Source organism: Epinephelus fuscoguttatus, linkage group LG15, assembly GCF_011397635.1.
Source record: "Epinephelus fuscoguttatus linkage group LG15, E.fuscoguttatus.final_Chr_v1".
Taxonomy (NCBI): domain Eukaryota; kingdom Metazoa; phylum Chordata; class Actinopteri; order Perciformes; family Serranidae; genus Epinephelus; species Epinephelus fuscoguttatus.
Window position 1 is genome coordinate 39,836,893 of NC_064766.1, and position 23,102 is coordinate 39,859,994.

General features: G+C 42.5%; 1 protein-coding gene and 1 long non-coding RNA gene across 2 annotated transcripts in view; one reads left to right on the forward strand and one right to left on the reverse strand.

The window, feature by feature from the left end:
* Positions 1-22,689, forward strand: part of LOC125902324 (uncharacterized) — a 34,482-nt gene extending 11,793 nt beyond the window's left edge. Inside the window, exon 4 of the long non-coding RNA XR_007451081.1 lies at positions 22,647-22,689. This is a non-coding gene — a long non-coding RNA (uncharacterized LOC125902324). The remainder of the gene's footprint in view (positions 1-22,646) is intronic.
* The window catches only part of LOC125902318 (HERV-H LTR-associating protein 1), a 32,034-nt gene that overhangs the window by 1,326 nt on the left and 7,606 nt on the right, over positions 1-23,102 (reverse strand). Inside the window, exons 5-14 of the mRNA XM_049598573.1 lie at positions 22,639-22,722; positions 21,918-22,001; positions 20,713-20,796; positions 20,550-20,606; positions 20,047-20,127; positions 19,380-19,409; positions 19,183-19,272; positions 15,216-16,184; positions 5,344-5,500; positions 4,535-4,617 (exon numbers count right to left, since the gene is read on the reverse strand). Of these exons, the coding sequence (XP_049454530.1) occupies positions 4,535-4,617; positions 5,344-5,500; positions 15,216-16,184; positions 19,183-19,272; positions 19,380-19,409; positions 20,047-20,127; positions 20,550-20,606; positions 20,713-20,796; positions 21,918-22,001; positions 22,639-22,722 (1,719 nt within the window). The remainder of the gene's footprint in view (positions 1-4,534; positions 4,618-5,343; positions 5,501-15,215; positions 16,185-19,182; positions 19,273-19,379; positions 19,410-20,046; positions 20,128-20,549; positions 20,607-20,712; positions 20,797-21,917; positions 22,002-22,638; positions 22,723-23,102) is intronic.

A 23,102-nucleotide genomic window follows, 5' to 3' on the forward strand; every position in this document is an offset into this window, starting at 1 on the left:
TCCTGATGGCTCTTCCAACAGTGTGTGAGTGTGTGTGTGTGAATGGTTGCTGTTTATGGTAGCCTTGGCCACCAGTGTGCCAATGGGTAAAGCTGGCATGTAGTGTTAAAGCACTTTGAGTGCTCGGAAGACTAGGAAAGTGCGATACAAGTGCAAGTCCATTAACCATGTAGTAGAGACACACACATCTAAGGATAACTTCAGTATTTTTCAACCTGGGCCCTATTTCCCCATGTGTGTGTGTGCGTATGGTTCATAGGTACAACTCGTTTTAAAATTGGTTCAGTATTGAGGGAAGCGGATGCAGCCGGCAGCCACGAGGTAGATATTGGGGCAAATGCGTCTCGTATAAGTTAATTAACATTAACTTATTAACTAATTAACGCATTAAAAGTGCTTTTTTTCCGCCACTGACTGGTTCAGATTGCCAGTGCTATCTCTGTAAATAGCATACTAAGCGTTTCCCTGACCCTTCACTTCCTGTGGGCTGTGTGTGACGTCATCTCGAGAGAGCTTTGCTTGTTGCCGGAAGAAAACAGAGGAGCCATGCAGAGCGCCGCTCAGAGTGGCGCTGGTTGTCCGGGAGTACAGCTGAGAGTTTTACTGCATCAGTATCATGGCTGCATATTTACCCGATTTCAAGAATGAAGATGAGCCCTTTTATTACGATGGCCGCCCGTACTTACTTGAACCTGAGTATACGGACGAGGAGCTCCTACAAATTGAAGAGCAGACGAGGATGGAGTGAGAGGGCCAGCGAGCAGATGAGGGTGAAGCAGCAGCTGCACGAACGCGAATCTCTGAGGACTGGTGGTGCTCCTGTGGTTGCTGTGACTCCATGCCCACAGAGGAAGAATGTCTGTGTTGCAACGAGTGGGACCTGCTGCCCAATATTCATGGTCTCGATGTGTCCTGGGATGATACAGAAACTACCAAACGCTGTGTAACTACGTTAGAGGATTTCCCCCCTCTGATCAACAGGGCAGTGCTGGATTCCTTTTTTCATGTGCCCAAAATAAATTGGAGGAGGCGGCCAAAACCACAGGGACCAAATGGTCAACTATCCATCAAGTAAGTATAACTAATATGTCTTTATGCATTTAATACTGATACCTAGAATTGTTGTTTTCTTCCGGCAACAAGCAAAGCTCTCGCGAGATGTGTCACACAGCCCAGAGGTAAGGGCAACGCTTAGTATGCTATTTACAGAGATAGCACTGGCGATCTGAACCGGTCAGTGGCGAAAAAAAGCACTTTTAATGTGCAAACTTATACGGGACGCATTTGCCCCCATATCCACCTTGCAGCTGCCGGTTGCATCCGCCTCCCTCAATACTGAACCAATTTTAAAACGAGTTGTACCTATGAATCATACGCACACATACACATGGGGAGATAGGGCCCAGGTTGAAAAATACCGAAGTTATCCTTTAAATGTGTGAAATGACTTTCAGTGTGAGGAGTTCCAACATAAAAAGACACCCTGCCTTATTTCCTCACCTCCACTGTTTCCCTCACTGTCTTCACACCTCGCTGTGCATTATGCTGTTCTACCTGGATCATGAGTGTGTTTTGATTTCACTGAGGCTCAAAGTGACGTCATTCACAGCAATAAATTCACAAATATCTGAAAATTGCAAGTTACTGGCAAAGAAACCCCCAAAACAAAATAGAAATGTTACAAAAAGGTCATTGATGTTTACTTCACTTTGCTTTGATTTTTAATAATGGTTTCTAATTACTGGTTGCCAAACTGTTGAAGACACAACCTATTCCACATCATGATTTAGATTAAACATGTTGTGCTGAAACAATTAGTCCACTGACAGAAAATCATTTGCCAACTATTTTTATGACTGATTAAGTAATCAGTTAAGTAAGTAAATCCAGTGTGCCTAACAATTACTGTTTCCTGGCATCATTGTAAATTCAGTAGGTCTCATTTATGTAATGTCAGTGAATCTGTGAGTACATGTGCACATTAAAAACCTACACGAGAGTCATGAACACCGCAGAAGACTCAGATTTGACGGTAGGCACATTTATATGTTCATGAGTGCCAATCACTCATAAGCGCTCCTGCGAGTCAGCAGGAATATCCCGTGACCACTATACAAGGGAGTGATAATTACCATGGACAGGTGCATCCTGTCAACCTGCAGACATGGAGCAAGGAAAGAAAGAAAGACAGAGAGAAAAAGAACAGCTTTTCTGATGCTGAGACTTATTTTAGGTGAAGTGAGGTTGAGAAAACATTTTGATTTTCTTCTGTTAGTAGTGGTGTGACAGGGACAGGTAAATCAAAGGCCTGGAAGGAGGTAACAGGTGCCGTTTACTCTCTGTTCTCCATTGTGAGAACCATCCATGAAGTTAAAAGACAATGGTTCAATATGAAACTTGATGCAAAAAAAAAAAACAAAAAAAAACGCACAAGTACACACACCCAAAAAACCCCACAACTACAGGAGGCTCCGCCCACTCACAGCTGCAGACAAACACATTGCTTGCATCATTGGAGAGAAGAGACAGCAACATGCCTCCACTGGATCAGTCAACAGCAAACTCAGAAGGTACGGTACTATTATATGCAACAAGTGGCCTTGTTTTTTATAGATGACAGGATTACTCAAAAAAGTGATAATTGATCATTTGAATTATTGTTATTCAGAACTCTAGACTGATGTAAATATCAACTTAACATATTGATCATGACTGCTGCCAAACCTGATGTTTTCTGGTTTAACTGTGATGTTGCGTGTCATGACGCAGATCTAAATGAAGCGGTGCCACACAGGATACTTCATCTAAATGATCTCTGACTGCTTAGCTTCATTTCACTCGCTGCTACTTTATGTCAGTTTCAAATCAAAGCCCTGTAAAAAAAAAAAGCGAGTCTAAAAATACACACTGAGGACTAATTAGAGCTGGAGAAAGGGCTGATATGACACCCTGTGAGTCCTGTCTCTGGCCAGGCGGTGGGATCAGCTCTGGATGATCAGCATGTCAGAAGCTGTGAGAGAGGCGTCTTTCTCCGCGACCTCTTGAGCTCATTAGCTCAGAGGATTCACGGCTGTGGCTCGGCGGCTTCCTGCAGAGCTGCTGCGCTAATGAGCTCTGATACCAACTCCCAGTAACATGGCTGACACGTCCCCATCAGTACAGGTGAAGGATGAAGTGTGCTCCCTAATTATTTCTGATTCGCACACTCACAGCTCTGTTTGTAGTCGACTGTGTTTTAAAAGTACCAACATGACTGTTACTTAAAAAATGGACATCACTCCAAGTTATTCTCGATACTCTCAAAGCATCGAGCAACAAATTAGCCTGTGTTGAACAGTGCTTGTGTCCTCTGCTCCATAAGTATCTCATCTGAGGAGGATGTGTTTTCTGTCTTTTAGTATTATAGTACTACTAGTCCATGCCCATTGGTGGCTTTGTCACCTTCTACCTATGCCAGTCCTCAATGCCTATGTGCAGTTTCACATAGATTGACCACGTCAGTGAGGAGAAAAACGTGGGACAGACAGAATGACTGACTGACAGAATGACACACTGACAGTTTCTGTGATTATGTACAGCATACCATACCATGACTTAGTCATACCAAACATTAGAAAACAACACCAACATTGGTCCACAGGGGGAGCCACAGCGATCGGTCGCATTTTAGCCATTTTGAAGCATTTTTCTGTTGTTATAGCGCCACCCAGTTGCCAATTAGAGTTAAATTTCTCCAGTCACCTTGAGGCGTCCTGTTCTACATATCTACCAAGTTTAGTAAAAAACCTTTGAGATGTTCTACACCTTTATGTGATGAGCCACGCCCTCCGCAATATTCATTGCCTTATAGAAGCTCAGTTTTAGGAAGTTTTCCAACTTTTGCCAAGAGGGAACTTTAGATATTGCTCCCTAGATTATGTTCACCCAGTTTCATGCAGATCGCTCAAACTTCCTAGGAAGAGATCCATTTGAAGTGTTTTTCAAAAAATTCAAAATGGTGGAAAATCTATATAAGCGGAAGTTATGGGTTCTTGAGGCAAATGTGTTCCTCATGAGGAGAGGCATCTCTGTGCAAAGTTTCATGTCTCTACGACATACGGGGCATGAGATATGCCCATTCAAAGTTTGACATTTCAATGGGTTGCTATAGCGCCCCCTTTGGCCAATTGATGTAATATTGCTTCATTGGCATCCTCCCATGACCCTCTACCACTGTGCCAAATTTCACATGGATTGACCAAGTCAGTGAGGAGAAAAACGTGGAACACACACACACACACACACACACACACACACACACACACACACACACACACACAGAGTTTTCATCATTATATAGTAAGATACAGTGTACAGATTTAATATCTGAGCACTCATTGATGTGTAAAGTCTCAATAAAGCTTCACTTCACAGAGCAGAGGCAGAGCCTGGCAGGTGATGAGGATTTGCTCTGACAGTGTTTACAGAGCGGCTAAAATCGTCACCTTGGCTGCTATCGATGGATCAATCATACCTTCCTCTATAGTCCACTTACTTCTGGAGAAGGAGACTCTCCTGACCCGCCGACACACCTCAGACGTGTGTTTTTCATACCAGAGGTGGCTGTCGTCACAGTACCTGTGAGACAAGAAGATCAGTGTAACTCAGCTCAACATGAGTCGAGTTCAAACTTTAGGTTTAAAGACTCACTCAAAGATTATTTATGCAGGTTGGTTTTTACACTCCAGGTTTACTTCAGTTAACAGGCTAAAGGCTGTGTAAAAGATCATGTCTGAATTGTCTGAACATTTATCCACCAGTGTAGTGGATAGCCTTTAAAGATTTACATTTAGACCTGATTTCATATAATAAATAATATCATTTTATTTGGCATATCAAATGTCAGAAATTCCTGCCAGAACATGCGTCTTTCTTTGTCCTTTATGGCCGCTCAAGGCACCCATACTATAACACCAAGAACAGATAAGCTTTACAATCCAAGCATCAGCTCCTGTGACCACGTTATTTTATGTCTAAATTACTATTAACTGTTAGATGCTCTTCTTGAACAGGCCTTCACAAAATAACACAACATAAAATACGCCCTGACAAAAGGTCACTTTGGACATCAAGCGGCAGACGGCAGGTGCTTGAGCCCCCTCAGACCCCCCTCTGTACGTGCCTGTTATTTTCTGTTGTGCTTTTCAAAACAGTCCGATCATACAAAATTCAGTTTTCACTTCTTTTTGTTTGCCCTCCCTCTTTCTCTCCCGGCTCCTCCAGCTCTCTGGCTCTGCAACATCTAGATAATTAAAACCCCAATCTGCTGCAGTGGTGTCATCTTAGTGTAGGATGTGTGAAAACCTTTTCATGCGCGTCTTGTGGCTGAAGGGTCTGCAGAGGCACTGGGAGAAGAACTTGCAGAGCTCGAGGACGCAGGGCTGCAGCTTGTGAGCGCTGACGGTCGTCGTGCTGCCGGAGAGCGAGAGGTCAGTCAGCTCCGGCCTTCTCCAAGGACAACCTCTCAACAGACGGAGGGAGAGGTCACGTCAGTCACGAGCAAACTCCAATCCACCTTTACTACCTGCTTAATTACTTCGCCTGCTCTGCCAAACAAAAGCAAAGTAATTAAGAGGTTAATAACGAAGATAAAAGATGATCACACAGGTAACAGAGTAAAACAAAGACATTATTATTAACCTCTGGAAGCCCCCTGTGGGGATCTGGAGACTTTATGTGTTGAATAAATCACCCTCACACCCGTCCTTCAAATTCTCTCATTGTATTCATTTTGCATAATGACAATTCAGTACTTAAATTCCCATTAAAGGAATCACTGGTGCTGATGCATTCTAATCAGAATTAATGCATTGCAGGTACATTGGCTCCTAATTACCATAAAAATACATATTCAAATGTGAATTTTAATGAGCTACGTCTTCACATTCTGCAGTTGTTTGCTCATTTTGCAGCTGATTAGTGCGGCAATATCCAGAGCAGCAACATTTTTTAAAAGCAAGCTCAGACAAAATGATTGTTGATTCTTCATTGGTCTTCATCTTCGACGCCTCCTCATTTTGTTTCTTTCCCCTTCTACGATTCATTAGTGTCAGTTCAGCGTGATGCACACAGCTAACAAGTGCATTTTACTTTGGAACATTTCACAGGTGAAGACACAATACACCACGTTGTGTGTGAGTTTTTAATCCATAAAGAATTATGTTTCACACCAGATAAATCCAATCATTTATCCATCACAAAATACAAGTCCAGTAAAATGTGGTCTCATCAGCTCCGTTAGCTTGTGCACTGTCGTTTAGTCCGTTATTGTGTCTTCTTACATCGTTGGCTGCTGCTCAATACTTTGCCATGTTTCAGGATTGTTCTGGTAATCCATGGTTTCTGGTTGTGGAGTGATTTAACTGTTCTGCTGCATGAATCAAAGGATATTACAGTTCCTGATAAACATGGTAAAAGACATTTGGCAGCATGACTTATGTCGTATACACAGTTAGTGACCTCCCACCTGCCTTATCTTAGCAATCCCAAAACCTCAGCTCGCCACAATGTTTTTATAGTTCAGTGGAATAAAAAAAAAAGTGTACTAAGTGTTTTCATGTTCATATGACACAGAATTAAATGCTCAAACAAAAACTTAACTTAAACTGACATAAAATTCCTGTCAGACAAGGGTCATGTGACACATTTATGTGACACGTGTGTGTTTGTGCGCAACACAACATAGACGAAAAACAAGATTAAAGTGACACCCAGAGCGGCCATGTTCTGCTGCTTCATTTGATCTGTGTCAATTACAGATTCAATTTGCAGTCGTAACACACTGAACATGTGGTGCAGACAGAAATAGTGAAGGTGGGCGGGAGGTGCTGATCAGGGGAGAGAATGTGGAGATAAAGGTAGAAAAGGGTTTATATAGAAAACAACACGAACAGGTGTTTCAATGTGCATCATAGATTACCAGTGTGTGTTGCCATTAAGAGCCTGCAGCCGCACCCGCAGCTCAGTCAGACTGTACTTACATCATGTTTATGTCATCTCACAATTATCAGAACTGTCAGTTTCTCACTGGCTCTCACGCTTTTTTTGTTTTGTGTGTTTTTTTAAAGCTACGATATGTCCAATTTTGGGCCTTCTACCCAAATTAAATGGATATACTGCTTAGGTGCACAATCTTTTTCACCCTCACACAACCAACTCTGCAATAGAGCTGCAATGATTAATAAATTAGTTGTCCTCAAATTTACCGTCAACTAATTTGATAATCGGTTTAAAAAATGTTTTAGAAAATAAAAGTCAAAATTTCTCTGAATCCAGCGTCTTAACTGTGAATATTTCCTGATTGTTTTTACTCCTCTATGACAGAATTTCTTTGGGTTGTGGACAAATCAAGACATCTGGGTGCCAACATTTCTTCACAATTTTCTGACATTGCAAAGATGAAACAACTAATCAATGATCCAGAAAATAATCCACAAATCAATTAACAATGGAAATAATTCTTAGTTGTAGCCATAGCAACCATACAACCATCCTCTGTCATCTAGAGAAATAAGTAGAATAAGTAGAAACACTAGTTCAAGCACAGCTGGGATTTGAGCTAAATGCTAACATATTAGCATGTTATCTATATTTAGCAGGTGTTCACCATCTTATTTAGCATGACAGCAAGCTAACATTGGATAAGTGGCATTAAAATAATAGCTAAGGCTGCAGTATTCCACTTGATGATGGAAAGGGAAAGTCCCTTGATTATCAAAGTCCCAAGGATAAATCCTCTGGGGACCATGAATCTCTGGAAAGAATTTTATGGCAATAAATCAAACAATTGTTGAGATATTTTGACCAACTGACACAGGTCTGCTTTCCAGAAGCAAGCAGCAACGCAATAACCTGGAAATCCAGATGCCCCGCCCCGAGCAAATTTGAATTTGCTCTGCACGGGGATCTGGCCCCGACGAGCAGAGCCCGCTGAATCGCCTATCGGACCAATCAGATCAGTCTATCTGACAGAGGTGGGCTCTGGGCCAGCGTAACATGATGAGGACAGCGCTGCGCCGTAGGAGTCGAAAAGTAAACAGCCAAGATGGCAGCTGCTGAAGGACTGCATCCATTCAATTTAGCTTTGGAAGAAACACTAAGCCAACTACACCTATCTTTTTCCTTGAGAGGAACAGAAGACTGCCCTAGAAGCCTTCACTTCCAGGAAGGACGTTTTTGCCATTTTGCCGACGGGATACGGCAAAAGCATAATATATCAGTTAGCCCCACTGGTCGGCAAACAAATGGGGCTCAGTGCAATGAATACGTCACCTTGTTTTTTGCTCTGATTGGCCATCGTGCTATCCAATTGCGTGCGGCAGCATTTGAAATGCCTCAGTTAGTGCTGCCCCTTGGGTAGGAAGGGTGTATCTGTGAGGGCCAGACTCAAAATCTTTCTGGATTTGAGTCTGGATTTCCAGGCTAGCAACGCAACTCAGTCAATCAGTCATTTATCCATCACATGGAAATTTTCTTCAACTTGTGCACTGTAATTTACTCCTTTTTGTGTCTTCTTACATTTTTGGCAGCTGCTTTATGATCGTCTATGTTTCCATTTGGTTCTGGTAATCTATGTTTTCTGGTTGTGCAATGATTAAACTGATCCTAGCTCAAACATCCCGCTCCTCCCGAACATGGCAGCACTGCACTGCAGTGATCCATAGCAGGAACAGGACAGCATATCACATCTCTCCTCTCCCCAGAGTCCTGTGCTCCGTCAGACTGGCATGTAAAAAAAGAGTCACCAGGTTGGATGGCACTTTCCTAGATTTTGCCAAGTCCGCGGTGAATCAAAGGATATTACAGTACCTAATATCCTGATGGAAACTGATGCAGCAGGAAGGTCATCCAATTTATTTTCCAACACCTGTACAACACATAGCAGGATGCTAGTTCAGCTGGTGCCCATCTTCTCCTGAATGCTTACTGATACTTGGACCTGGCTAGCAGCAGAAAAGAGTGAATTAATTTGCTCATCCCTGATTAGTAACTTGCAGCCGCACGCTATCACCATCCAACAGCAACCACAAAAAGCACCATCAAGACTTGCAGACTAGACATAACAGCATAAATGTAGCACACATTTAGCAGAGCTGAGAGGCGTCTGGAAGCGCCCGCGCCTCATGATGCACGCGGTACCCTTCTGCGTCTGTTTTGGACGTCAGGGCAAATTGATGCTTGTCACATGCACGGTGTCTTTTAAAAATAAACCTCATTTTCACAGGACATGTACAGTTTCTCCTGCTTACATGAAAGTCTGGAGTTCATTGGACTTTCTCACTCTTTATATTACAGCAGTTGCTGGCGGCGTTACAAACTGCCACTGTCTGATGCTCATCATACCGCTGCGATGGGTGTCTCTGTGCGTCCCTGTTTGACACGGACACCCACTGACAAAGTGGTGGTTTTTGATGAGTTTGGTTGTTGCCTGCTGCCTCTACAACTGATGCACCCGGTGTGTATCGCACCACTATGAAAGATGGCTCGGTGCGTTGGTGCCTGACGTCGACATCACTGGCAAAGCAGCAGAATTTGACGAGTGTGAGAACAGGCTGGCAATAAATGCAACTTATCACACGCTGTGTTTCACCTCAAATCACCTTGTAAACCTGCAACACAGAGCAGCAAAACTTTAACACGAGATGACCTGCAGTGTGCGCACACTTCAACCGTCTACAGCACAATGGACCAACGCTACTTATGACGAGTGTGTGTGTGTGTGTGTGTGTGTGTGTGTGTATGTAACCCATCTTCTATGAGACGTCCACACACAGACTCGACAGAGTGCAGAGATGTGCAGCTGGGCCACAAATGCTCATTTTACTGCACACTAACGACTCAGTGACAAATTGCACAGGATGCTCCGGCCTTCTGTTTGTTGCCAGGCAGAACTCGGCGGGGGAGCAGCTGCTGTCTCTACAGTGAGATGTTACTGCCATCTACTGGTTCTGCTGGGAAATGCAGGGAAATATCAAATGTAGTGTATCTTCAATATTCAGCATTTCTCTCACAATAAATAGGCATAAGATAAAAACTGTGTGGCAGATTTATTTATTTGGTTTACGAATAAACTCATAAAAATTGTCAAAAACAGGCTCTCTGTGGTGCAAGTGACAGATTATTAAAGGTAGCTTACTTGTATTAAATTTTGATTTCAGATTATTTTGGCATTTTTATGAACCCTCAAAGGGCATGCTAGTTGGGTGACACAACAAAAAAGACAAAGTCAGACAATGTGTGGAAGATAAATGGCCACAAAGACAGCAACACGACACACAGACTATTAATCAATTAATTAATTAATAAAAGGTCAGATATAAATGATGCATCCTACAACAGGAAGAATGGAAGAAAACCTTATGAACTGCGTCCAAAATACAATCTGGACTTGGGATGATAATGATTAATCGACGATCGATTAGCTGGTTGACAAGAATTTGATCCAACATATCGTCAAACAAAGATCTGACTCTGAAATAAAAACAACATGTTGTATCCTATCACATTTTAGCTCTCAGCAGAATGGTGTATTTTGAAAGTACGTTTCATGACTAGCGTCAGCAAACAAATGGCACATCTTACTATATAATGATGAAAACTCTGTGTGTGTGTGTGTTCCATGTTTTTCTCCTCACTGACTTGGTCAATCCATGTGAAATTTGGCACAGTGGTAGAGGGTCATGGGAGGATGCCAATGAAGCAATATTACATCAACTGGCCAAAGGGGGGCGCTATAGCAACCCATTGAAATGTCAAACTTTGAATGGGCATATCTCATGCCCCGTATGTCGTAGAGACATGAAACTTTGCACAGAGATGCCTCTCCTCATGAGGAACACATTTGCCCCAAGAACCCATAACTTCCGCTGATATAGATTTTCCACCATTTTGAATTTTTTGAAAAACACTTCAAATGGATCTCTTCCTAGGAAGTTTGAGCGATCTGCATGAAACTGGGTGAACATAATCTAGGGAGCAATATCTAAAGTTCCCTCTTGGCAAAAGTTGGAAAACTTCCTAAAACTGAGCTTCTATAAGACAATGAATATTGCGGAGGGCGTCGCTCATCACATAAAGGTGTATAACATCTCAAGGGTTTCACTTGGTAGATATGTAGAACAGGACGCCTCAAGGTGACTGGAGAAATTTAACTCTAATTGGCAACTGGGTGGCGCTATAACAACAGAAAAATGCTTCAAAATGGCTAAAATGCGACCGATCGCTGTGGCTCCCCCTGTGGACCAATGTTGGTGTTGTTTCTAATGTTTGGTATGACTAAGTCATGGTATGGTATGCTGTACATAATCATGGAAACTGTCAGTGTGTCATTCTGTCAGTCAGTCATTCTGTCTGTCCCACGTTTTTCTCCTCACTGACGTGGTCAATCTATGTGAAACTGCACATAGGCATTGAGGACTGGCATAGGTAGAAGGGGACAAAGCTACCAATGGCTATGGACTAGTTCTAATTATTTAACAAGGTGGCCATCTTGGAATTTGAAAACAGAGTGTGGCGGCGACACTGGAAAATGAAGCAGGCAAAGCATTATTTCATAATATTCAGTGTGTTTCGTATGTTTAGGCCTCTACATCTTATATGTTTCATAGGCAACGCAGTGCTGTCAGGGAATAAACAACATGTTGGTTGGAGCTCTGATTGAGAATAAAAACACATTTGGAATTTTTAGGTATAAGCAAAGCTTTTAGTTTTTCTTTAATTTTTTTTAGATTAATTGATCAATAATCTTACCAGTGATCAATTAAGGAAAGTGCTTACAATCTGTAGTCCTAATGTGGACCTTTTTTTGTGGCCAATTTGCACTGATGGAAGATTTCGTTGTTCATTCTACATTGCGTGTTTTGGGTCTGTGTTGGTTTGTATAATCTTTCTGGTTTTGGTAAATCGATTCTGAGAGTATCTTGGATATCAGGGATCAGATCGACAATCTAATAGACCAAACAACTGATTGATTAATCAAGAAAATAATGAAAAAATGAATCGACAATAATAATCTTGGATATCAAGATAGATTTTGAAGCTAAAAAAAATCCCTTAAAACTGACATACAATGAAGTTCCCTTAAAAAAAGCAAATGTGAACTTAATGATTTGACATGTTAATTATGATTTTTAGCATGTCTGAAAAACTCATGATCACATGCAATTAAGTCATGTTTTTTACGGGTTAGGACTACAATGATTAATTGATTAGTTGCCAAATATCAAATCAATCACCAACTCATTTGACAATTAGTTTGAGAAAGTTTTTAAGATAAAAAAAAAAGATCAAATTATCCAATTTCAGCTCTTTAAGTGTGAATCATTTCTGGTTTCTTTAGTCTTCTACGACAGAATATCTTTGGGTTGTGGACAAAAAAGACTTTGGAGGACGTCATCTTGGGCTTTGCGAAACACTGATTGACATTTCTCACCATTTTCTGACATTGGACCACCATCAACAATAATAATGAAACAATAATCTTGGATATTAGGGGGTATTTTTTTTAATTTATTTTTCCCACTATTGACTGGAAGCAAAATTCTTTCACTTACAACTGAAATCTTGTTTAGTTCTCATAAAAAAGAAGATGTTAAATTATGTTTTCATGTGCGAATTATGATTTTTGAAAACTGCATGACATAAATGCATCTTTTTATGTATTATTAATAAAATCGGACCCATTACCTCAGTTGGACTTGTGTTAAAATCACGACTTATTTTATACAGCATTTGCATTTCACTCATCGTTACTGATATCCTATTGAAACTCCTCATGTTCATACTGCTCTTACTTTATAATTTCAGGATTAATTTCACCTCTTTGATTGTGAACTACGCAGCTTGTATTGATTATTTTTGTGCCTCAGATTCTCTTTTCCCTCCCGACATGCTCAGTGATCATGCAGCACACAGACGAACGCTGAATATTTGGTCTTAATTTGCTTTTAACCTTTGCCGCTAAAAACCATCAAAGCTTTCACATAAAGGGGGCTGCGCCTGCGTTACCATAGTGACTATCTCAGCCTCCTGCATGGCTCCCTCTCTCCTTCCCATGCCCATGCACACACACACACACACACACACACACACACACCCTTCCCCAGGCTTAAATTGAATCAGTATCCATTGGTGTGTCCAGAAATGACAGTGAATGGATGTGATGTGATTACAGTTTGTTTTGTGAGAGCAGGTCAGCAGTGAGAGTCAAACTGTTCCTGCTCAGACAGCAGAGCAGAGCAGAGCGGTTCACAAACACAGCTCCTACTATTTGTCAGCAATAATTAAACATGCGTTTGATGGTTTCTATGCCTTCAGAGTCTCGGGGTCGTAGGTTGTCGGGAAAACAAACAGATGTCCTTTTTAAAGTTTGACTGTCATGTGAAGGTAGAGTGTGGAGGGCTAGGAGGGGTAGTTGGGGCATATAAGGTGTCTGACTTAAACAGAAGCTGCTGTTCATATCTTGTGTCTTTCCAACCATCAACACTGGTGTCTTCTAACCACTGATCATCTGTTTGTTACCTGAATCACATCGTTTTAACCTCGCCCACATCAGACCCATTGGGTTAGCGGGTCAGAAATCTATCTATCCAATCATGCTGGAAGGCACTTACAAAAAGGACAATTTCATCATTTAGGTCAAGTTTGCAGCTCATTTATGACCCATTTTTTGCTCTGATTACAGCATGCAAGACTCTACTTATTAGGTATCTGTATTTATAGATAAGACAAGATTATCAAAAGGAATAGAGTAGAAACTCCTTCTGCCGCTTCAAAGACTTCAAGGGACAACTGACAGACAAACACAAAAAAGTCAGAAACAAATGAACTGTGTCATTAAATATCAAGATCATGTCAATGTTCACTAAAAGATCCACATGTAAACCATCGGTATCGAAAACACCACAGTGGGATATGAAAAAAAAAATGGAATTACCGTGCTGTGGTTGTATGCCACCACGCACCAGTCAGTTTACATCCATGTCTGTGAAAACATGGACGCTTCACACACAGAAGACCTAAACAATCCTGAGATATGATGTTGAATAATGGCCAGAAACGTGTTTATGCAGAACATTGTGATGTCACAGTGACCTTTTGGATATCATCACTTAATAAATTTATCCTAATAGACATGTGTGTGACATTATAAGCATATGAATACTTGAATTATGGCCAAAAAGATATTTTGTGATGACACACTGACCTTGACCTTTGATCTTCGACCACAAAATTCTAAGCAGGGTATTCTTTAGTTCAAGTGGATGTTTGTTTTAAAGAAATTCCTTTAAGGTGTTCTTACTGTAAGATATCGCGTTCACAAGAATGAGACAGACAAGGACACAGTGACCATGACCTTTGACAGCTCAAGTCTAATCATTTCATGCTTGAGTCCAAGTGAATGTTTGTGCCACATAAAGAAATTCTCCCAAGGCATCAGATATCATGTTTACAAGAATGAGACAGATAAGGTCACACTGAGCTTGACCTTTGACCTATGACCACTAAAATCTTATCACTTCAGCACCGAGTCCAAGCGAGCCTTTGTGTCAAATTTGAAGAGATATCACGTTCAAGAGAATGAGATGGATGCAAGGTCACAGCTACCTTGACCTTGACCACCAAAATCTTATCACTTCATTCTTAAGTCCAAGTGAACGTTCGTGCCAGATCTAAAGAAATTCCCTAAAACTGTTTCTGAAATATCGTGTCTACCAGAGCAATATGGATACAAGGTCATGGCAACCTTGACCTCTGACCCTTGACCACCAAAATCAAATCAGTTCATAATCATGTCCAAGTGAACGTTTGTGCCAAATCGGAAGAAAGTTCCTCGTGCTGTTCTTGAGATATTGCGTTCATGAGAATGAGATGGATGTACGGTTGCAGCGACTTTGACCACCAAAATCTAACCAGTTTATCCTCGAGTCTAAGTGGACATTTGTGTTGTGTACGGATAAATAGACAAGCCAAAAACATAATGCCTCCGTCACTGGCGCAGAGGCATAAAAAACCTTTTAACTATCTTGACTGAATTGTCCCTTTTGTTCCTGCCTGTTCACAAACACCCATACTGCCAATTTCTTCCGATGCAACACCAGAGCACAGACAGTGAATTTCACTACCTGTATAATCCCATTGAATTATACTGGTAAACCTCCTGAACCAAAACTCTTTACCTGGTTTTTCTGTTTCCAGAGACGTGCTGGGTGTTGTAGTTATCCTGCTTAGAAGCCCTGTAGTCCTTCTCGACACAGTAAATCCTGCCGTGGGATGGACGGGTGAAAGTCTTGTGGTATGACCTGTCAACGTGGCGTGCTGGGTCATCATACTTGGCTGATGTGTAGACGTAGTTAGCCGGGTCAGACTAATAACTGGTAAGAAGGTTGTGAGTTTGGTTGATGATGTGGTCAGTGTGGTTATTGATGGAGCTGTTACTGGGGTTGTTTGAGCCGTTACCATGGTCGATCGAGCCGTGACTGTGGTTGATGGAGCCCTTACTGTGGTTAGACGAGCTGTTACTGGGATTGATGGAGATGTTACTGTGGTTGGTGGAGCTCTTGCTGTGGTTGATGGAGTTCGTACTGTGGTTGATGGAGCTCTTGCTGTGGTTGATGGAGCTCTTGCTAAAGTTGGCGGAGATCTAACTGTGGTTGATGGAGCTCTTGCTGGAGTTGATGGAGCTCTTGATGGAGTTGATGGAGCTCTTGCTGTGGTTGGCGGAGATCTAACTGTGGTTGATGGAGCTCTTGCTGGAGTTGATGGAGCTCTTGATGGAGTTGATGGAGCTCTTGCTGTGGTTGGCGGAGCTCTTACTGTAGTTGGTGGAGCTCTTACTGTGGTTGGAGCTAAAGCCGTCGTTACAGACGCAGTGGTGACTTGCAGGGTGGTTTCAGGTTGCGTTGACGTGACTGGTTGTAAAATCGTTGGCACTTTTGTAGCTGTTGTCTGTGCTGTCATCACTGCACGTGTTGTTACTTCCTGTACTGTCACCTCCTGTGCCCTCTCTCTCATTGTTGTCTCCGGCCCGTCCACTGTAGTTTGACTTTGTGGAATGGTGGTTACAGGCTGTGGAGCTGTCGCCAGCGGCTGGGCAGTGGTGATCTTTGCTGTTAAAACAGCTGTTTGATCCATTGTTGTTGGTGAAACTACAGAATCAAACACAGACGAGAAGAAAAGACAAAGTCTGTTTTACTGCCTGGAATAAGATGGTGGGACAAAACAAGACATTTGAAGTGTGTATTTTTAACTATTTTGTAACATTTTATCGACTAAAGGGTGAACTGAAAACACAGTTGCAGTCCCACAACTACCACTTTGAATTCTTACTTTCACATGGTTCACAAGGTTTTACTTGTTAAAAGTCCACTGTATTGCATTTAGGGATGTGTATTGGCATAAATGAAATATAACATAATAAGTGTAAGTGTAATCACCTGAAAATAAGAATTGTTTTTCTTAGAATGAGATGCTTACATCTACGTAAAGAGTAGCCATTTTATATCTACGGAGATCGCCATGTTTCACTGCCATGTTTCTACAGTAGCCCTAAACAGACAAACCAAACACTAACTGTAGACAGGACCATTGTAATTTTTGCGTTTTCATGCCGGCTATCATGGCAAGCAGCCGCTCTGTGACCAGAGGGTTACAAAAACACCAAATGTCTAACATGAAACTGCTTTACTTATAAAACAATGCGTAGAGTCATACTAAAAAATGTATGTATGGACAAAAGCCAAAAATGGCGTGCGCCAAACGATATTCAACAATTTCTACAATCAGGCTTCCACCTCACCATTTGCCTCACAAATTTCCCGTCTCCGACCTGTTTGGGTCAAGCTTCTCGCATCGAGTCTGTTTTTATAGATCAGAACTTTTCCTTGGGAAGTGGCATACGCCTCTTTCAGGTCTCGTTTTGTGCGCTCGCAATGCTTATAAAAGACACCCCTGGTGTGTTTGTTTTGGAGAGGCAGAGACCTCTGTGGATAATTCAGCCCTTGGTAAAATCTTACTGAACAATGAACACTGAAGGAATACTAACCAGGAGAAGTTTCAGCTGGTTGCAATCTGGAATCCACACCCCTAGATAAATCTCCCTAAATCTCACACACTGGGCCTTTAAGAAAACAGTGATTTTCAATGAAACTGTTCCATCGCTCTCTTCAGAGCCAGACTCGATTGAGAAAAGACTTCGGTGTTTCAAAAGGTCTGTTCAGATTCACCAAAGTCAAACAATAACACAAACTAAATAACTGATGTACGTATTCCAGTGAGGAAACAGAGACGGGGGTCTCAGGGGTGGGTCGTTCAATTTCTGGGGCAGAAGTCGCTGAGGTAGTGAAACAACTCCGAGGCAGCGGAGCCCCGGGGGTGGATGAGATTCGCCCTGGATATCTCAAGGCTCTGGATGTTGTAGGGCTGTCCTGGCTGACATGCCTCTGCAACATTGCGGAGGCAGTGCCTCTGGAGTGGCAGACCAGGGTGGTGTTCCCCATTTTCAAGAAAGGGGACCAGAGGGTGTGATCTAACTACAGGGGGATCACACTCCTCAGCCTACCCGGTAAGGTCTACTCCAGGGTGCTGGAGAAGCGGGTCCGGTCGATAGTTGAACCTCAGATTGAGGAGGAGCAATGTGGTTTTCGTCCCAGACGTGGAACCGTGGACCAGCTTTTTACCCTTGCCAGGGTGCTGGAGGTGTCATGGGAGTTTGCCCAACCAGTCCACATGTGTTTTGTGGATTTGGAGAAGGCTTATGACCATGTCCCCAGGGGCATCCTGTGGGGGGTGCTCCGGGAGTATGGGGTTGGTGGCCCCTTGCTAAGGGCCATCCAGTCCCTGTACCGAAGGAGCATGAGTCTGGTTAGCGTGGCCGGCAGTAAGTCGGACCTGTTCCCGGTGAGGGTTGAACTCCGCCAGGGCTGCCCTTTGTCACCGGTTCTGTTCATATCTTTCATGGACAGAATTTCTAGGCGCAGCCGAGTGGTGGAGGGTGTCAGGTTCGGTGACGGGAGGATCTCGTCCCTGCTATTTGCGGATGACGTGGTCCTCCTAGATCCATCGAACAGTGACCTCCAGCTCTCGCTGGGGCGGTTCGCAGCCGAGTGTGAAGCGGCTGGGATGAGAATCAGCACCTCCAAGTCTGAGGCCATGGTCCTCAGCCAGAAAAGGGTGGATTGCCCACTCCAGGTCGGGGGGGAAGTCCTGCCTCAGGTGGAGGAGTTTAAGTATCTCGGGATCTTGTTCACGAGTGAGGGTAGGATGGAGCGGGAGATTGACAGGCGGATTGGGGCGGCGTCAGCAGTGATGCAGGTGCTTAAATGGTCCGTTGTGGTGAAAAGGGAGCTTAGCCAAATAGCAAAGCTCTCGATTTACCGGTCGATCTATGTTCCAACCCTCACCTATGGTCACGAGCTCTGGGTAGTGACCGAAAGAATGAGATCGCGAATACAAGCGGCCGAAATGAGTTTCCTCCGCAGGGTGGCTGGGCTCAGCCTTAGAGATAGGGTGAGGAGCTCGGACATCCGGGAGGGACTCGGAGTAGAGCCGCTGCTCCTCCACATCGAGAGGAGCCAGTTGAGGTGGTTCGGGCATCTGGTAAGGATGCCTTCCGGACGCCTCCCTTGGGAGGTGTTTCGGGCATGTCCAACCGGGAGGAGACCTCGGGGCCACCCAAGGACACGCTGGAGGGATTACATCACCCGGCTTGCCTGGGAACACCTCGGAGTTCCCGCGGAAGAGCTGACGGAAGTGGCTGGGGAGAGGACTGTCTGGGCCTCTTTGCTGAGGATGCTGCCCCCGCGACACAGACCCGGATAAGCGGAGGACGACGGGTACGAGTACGAGTATGAGTACGAGTACGACTAAATAACTGATGGAGGCAGCAGTAGACCAGCAGCTCCTGTGATCAGCAATCTTAAATCTCTGTTTTTCTCAATGGAGTCCGATGTCTTAGACAAGACCGTAGATGGGGAACTGAAGCCGTTGACAGCTTTCTCAACAGAACATTTTATGACATTTAGTAGCCCTCAGTGCTAATAAACAACTTCTAAAAGTTATTCTGAACATATTAGAAGCTGACTCCCAGTCTGCAGGTTGAACAGAATGAATCTAAACATAAATCACTGGCCTCCTGTAGAGACTCACCATGTGCGGTAGAATGAACTCTGCTGGTTAAACTGGAGCTCATCCCAGATGGAGAGATGTGACTCAGATTCGTGGGCAGTTGGTGCCATTCTGAGGTTTAAAATAGATGATTAGAAACAAGAATTAAATGGCTCTTGGAGCGTCCCAAAGTCGACAACAGATGCTTGCATGAGCTTTTTAAAGCGTTAGTTACTCACCCACAGGGAGTCTGAAGGAGGAGACGTTACCTATTTGAAAGGGAAGAAGAAATGGAAACACAAAAAATGCCAGAGAGCAGGGAGTAAACATCTTTTAAAAAAAAATAAGAAGGCTTTTCTGAGATGTTCAGACGTTACTTGTGATGCCGGTTTCTGAAACTCATCACCTTCCTCAGACTTTAACTCAGAATCTGAGAACTGTCCTGCAGCTCTTTTCTGCCACGCTGAAATAATCTTACCTCTCAAGTCTTATTTTTCTTCACGGCAGCCTAAGAATATGTTAAAGAATTTAACCAACCTCCAACATAAGTGTGGAAAACAGGACTCACCCTTGAACAAAATAATACATCAACAGCTTTCTAGTGTGTTCTCTAAAGCCTGTCCTCTACCCAGGTAAAGTTTGGGCCCTCCAGCTCCAGAAATCTGATGACTGATGGAAAACTCAACGTCTCAGGTACACTGTTTCTATCCTGTGTATAGTTTATTTTTTAATTAAAAAGTTTACAGTATTGTGGCATTTAAAAAGGACAAAAGACATCTGTCCTTAGGAGTATCAAATAAAGTGTAAATTTAGGTTCTTTCCTGACTCAACGCTGCCACCTGCTGGTTGTTTCACATGCTATCAGTGAACGACAGACCAGTGCATCAGTGTGTGCAGTGAACAAACCTCTGTGTGGTCCCTCCATGATGGTCTGGTTGAAGAGCGGCGTGATGGAGCCAACCTCCCACAGCTCTGGCATCTCTCTGCCTGGACAAAACACACACATCGCGTTCACACACTGACTCTCTGAGGTGCATTAAAAATTGTTTTAAACTCTCTTAGCTCCTGAAAAGACACTTTAGAGTTGAACAATATCTCATAGCTGCATGAACTGTAGCACCTTTGTTTTAATGGCACAGAGCAAGGTACAAAACATGCAACCTGTTATTTAGCTAAGCAGCAAATATGTAAGCTTCCTGACAAAACCTTATTTAGATCCACTGAAATGCTGTCAAACAATCTGCCTCACAGATTTTAATCAGAAATTATAATCAACAAGTAAAACTTAATCAAAGTGTTGCAATATTTAAAAAGTACTGAAGGCAACAGACTTAAAGGGAAAGTTCAGATCATCTGAAGTCGGGTTTTATGAGGCACTAATCCCCAGTCAGTGTGTCAGCTCTACTTACCCATCTTACCCGCCATCACACAGATGTAAATACAGTCAGAGTTGTTCCTCTGGCTTACTGAGGCACACAAACAGAAAACACACTGTAGGTATATCACATTATGAAGACGAGCCTGCAAACAACAGGGAGTATATGATGTTAATATTAAGTCACATCCACCTACCTGATAATATGGAGGCAGATTTAAAGAGCTCATGCAGGTAACTTGTCGAGTTTCCCATCACATCCAACAGAATGGCCGTGAAGTCTGATGAAAAACAAGTGAAACTACAATTACCACCTCGCGGTTGTATGCCTCCAAGAACCACTCAAGTTTCTCTAACAGTTTATATCCATGTCTGTGAAAACATGGATGCTTCACACACGTCTTCCCCCCAGCAGCACACAAGATCTATACAATCAGCAGTTTTTAAGGTGGACACCCAAAGTTAGAGTCATCAATTCAGTATCTGACCAAATATCTCCCCTTCTGTTCCTGAGATATGACATTGAGTCATGGCCAGAGGTGTTTAATGTAGAATATCATGATGTCACAGTGAAGCTGACCTTTGACCTTTTGGATATAAAATGTCATCACTTCATCATTTTATTCCATAAGATGTTTGTGTGAAATTTTGTTGTAATCTGTGAAAGAATTATCTAGTTTTTGCTAAAAACATGTTTTATGAGGTCACACTGACCTTGACCTTTCACCACAACATTCTGATCAGTTTAAGATTCAGTCCAAATGGACGTTTGTGACAAATTTAAAGAAATTCCCTGAAGTTGTTCTTGAGATATCACGTTCACGAGAATGAGACAGATGCAAGGTCACATTGACTTGACATTTGACCACCAAAATCCAATCAGTTCATTGCTATGTCATTCTGATCAGTTTAAGATTCAGTCCAAATGGACATTTGTGCCAAATTTGAAGAAATTCCCTCATGCTGTTCTGAGATATTGTGTTCACAAGAATGAGACAGATGCAAGGTCACTGCAAACTTGACATCTGACCACCAAAATCCAATCAGTGTATTGTTGAGTCCACGTGAACATTTGTACCAAATTTGAAGAACTTCCCTCAAGGCTATCTTGAGATATCGCATTTACGAGAATGAGACAGATGCAAGGTCACAGTTACCTTGACCTTTGACCTACAACCATCAAAAACTAACCAGTTTATTGTGGAGTCCAAGTGTATATTTGTGCCAAATTTGAAGAAATTCCAGGAGGTGCTCTTGAAATATGGTGTTCACAAGGATGGCACGGACGGACAACCAAGAAACGTAATGCCTGCGGTCACGACTATCGCCGACGCAGAGACACAAAAAGATTGTTAACTAAATTAATCCTCAAAATTTAAATCAAATGTTTGCAGTTTCTCACCCGTTAGATCGTTGGTCTCATTAGTGACACAGTAGCAGAATCTTCTCCTGAACTTGTTGCTTTCTAAACTTCTAATGTTGGAAACTGCAAAACACAAAACAAAGGTAGAGATTTACAGAGAGTTTGAACCTGCCTGTAAGAGATTAGACTGATTTAACGGAGAAAAAGAAACCATTTGTGTGCATGATATGATTAAAATGTGCAACATTTTAAGAATTTAGAGGCAGTGATCTATTTTCTTATTTTTCTAAATAGATATTTACACATATCCTGTACCATATGTACGTAAACATTTAAGAAGAGTCCCTGCAGTTCAAACTGAGTATAAACCCATGAAAAAGTTAATCTGCAGTCATGTCAATCTCTACATAATCAGTGCATTCATTTTTCTTTCAGCGAATTATGCTTTATTTCAATCAGCATTAATAATGTCTGAGCATGTGTGGGGTTATAATACTGCTCCAGAGGATTATACACAGTGTGTGACACAGTGAAAACATTTTGTTCATTACAGGTAGTAACACATCCAAACCACTTGATGGCAGTACTGACAAAGTTATCTTTACTATAGCTCTGGACACAGTCATGCTGACTGATCTCAGTGCGCTGCCACTTGAGTTGAGCTCCAACACAAAGTCTGGTGTGACTGTTTGTACACTTTGATGTGTAGATACTGAGCAGCTTCAGAGTCGGAAGAAGTTTGAATGAAGTTAATATTTACTGTTGTAGACCAGCAGGGTGAGTTTATGGAGAGCCAGAGAGCTGTAGGACGTCACACTGAGGAGGGAGAAGAGCTGCCGGGAGCCTGGAGGACGAGAAGAGACACAGGAGGAACACTTGACCTTCTGAAGTTTATGTTGTATCATGATGTGCATAAAAGTGTTTAAATTACAGATACAGTATGTTTGTTAAAGGCAGGAACAATGGTCAGTAACAGAGGTCTGGCTGAGACAAATGCTGGCACAGTAACTGAATACAAGTTAGATATTATGGGAATGTTTTGCAAGAAAATAAAAATACAAACTGAACATCATGTAACATTTTCTCATCTAAACTTTTTCTTTTGGGCAAATGTTGTGAGGTAAAAACTCAAACTGATCTTACCTAAAAAGTTTAATATTGAAACCTGAACTGAATAAAAAACTAATTGAGGTTTGAATTAAGTGAAGTGTAGTTATAATTTAC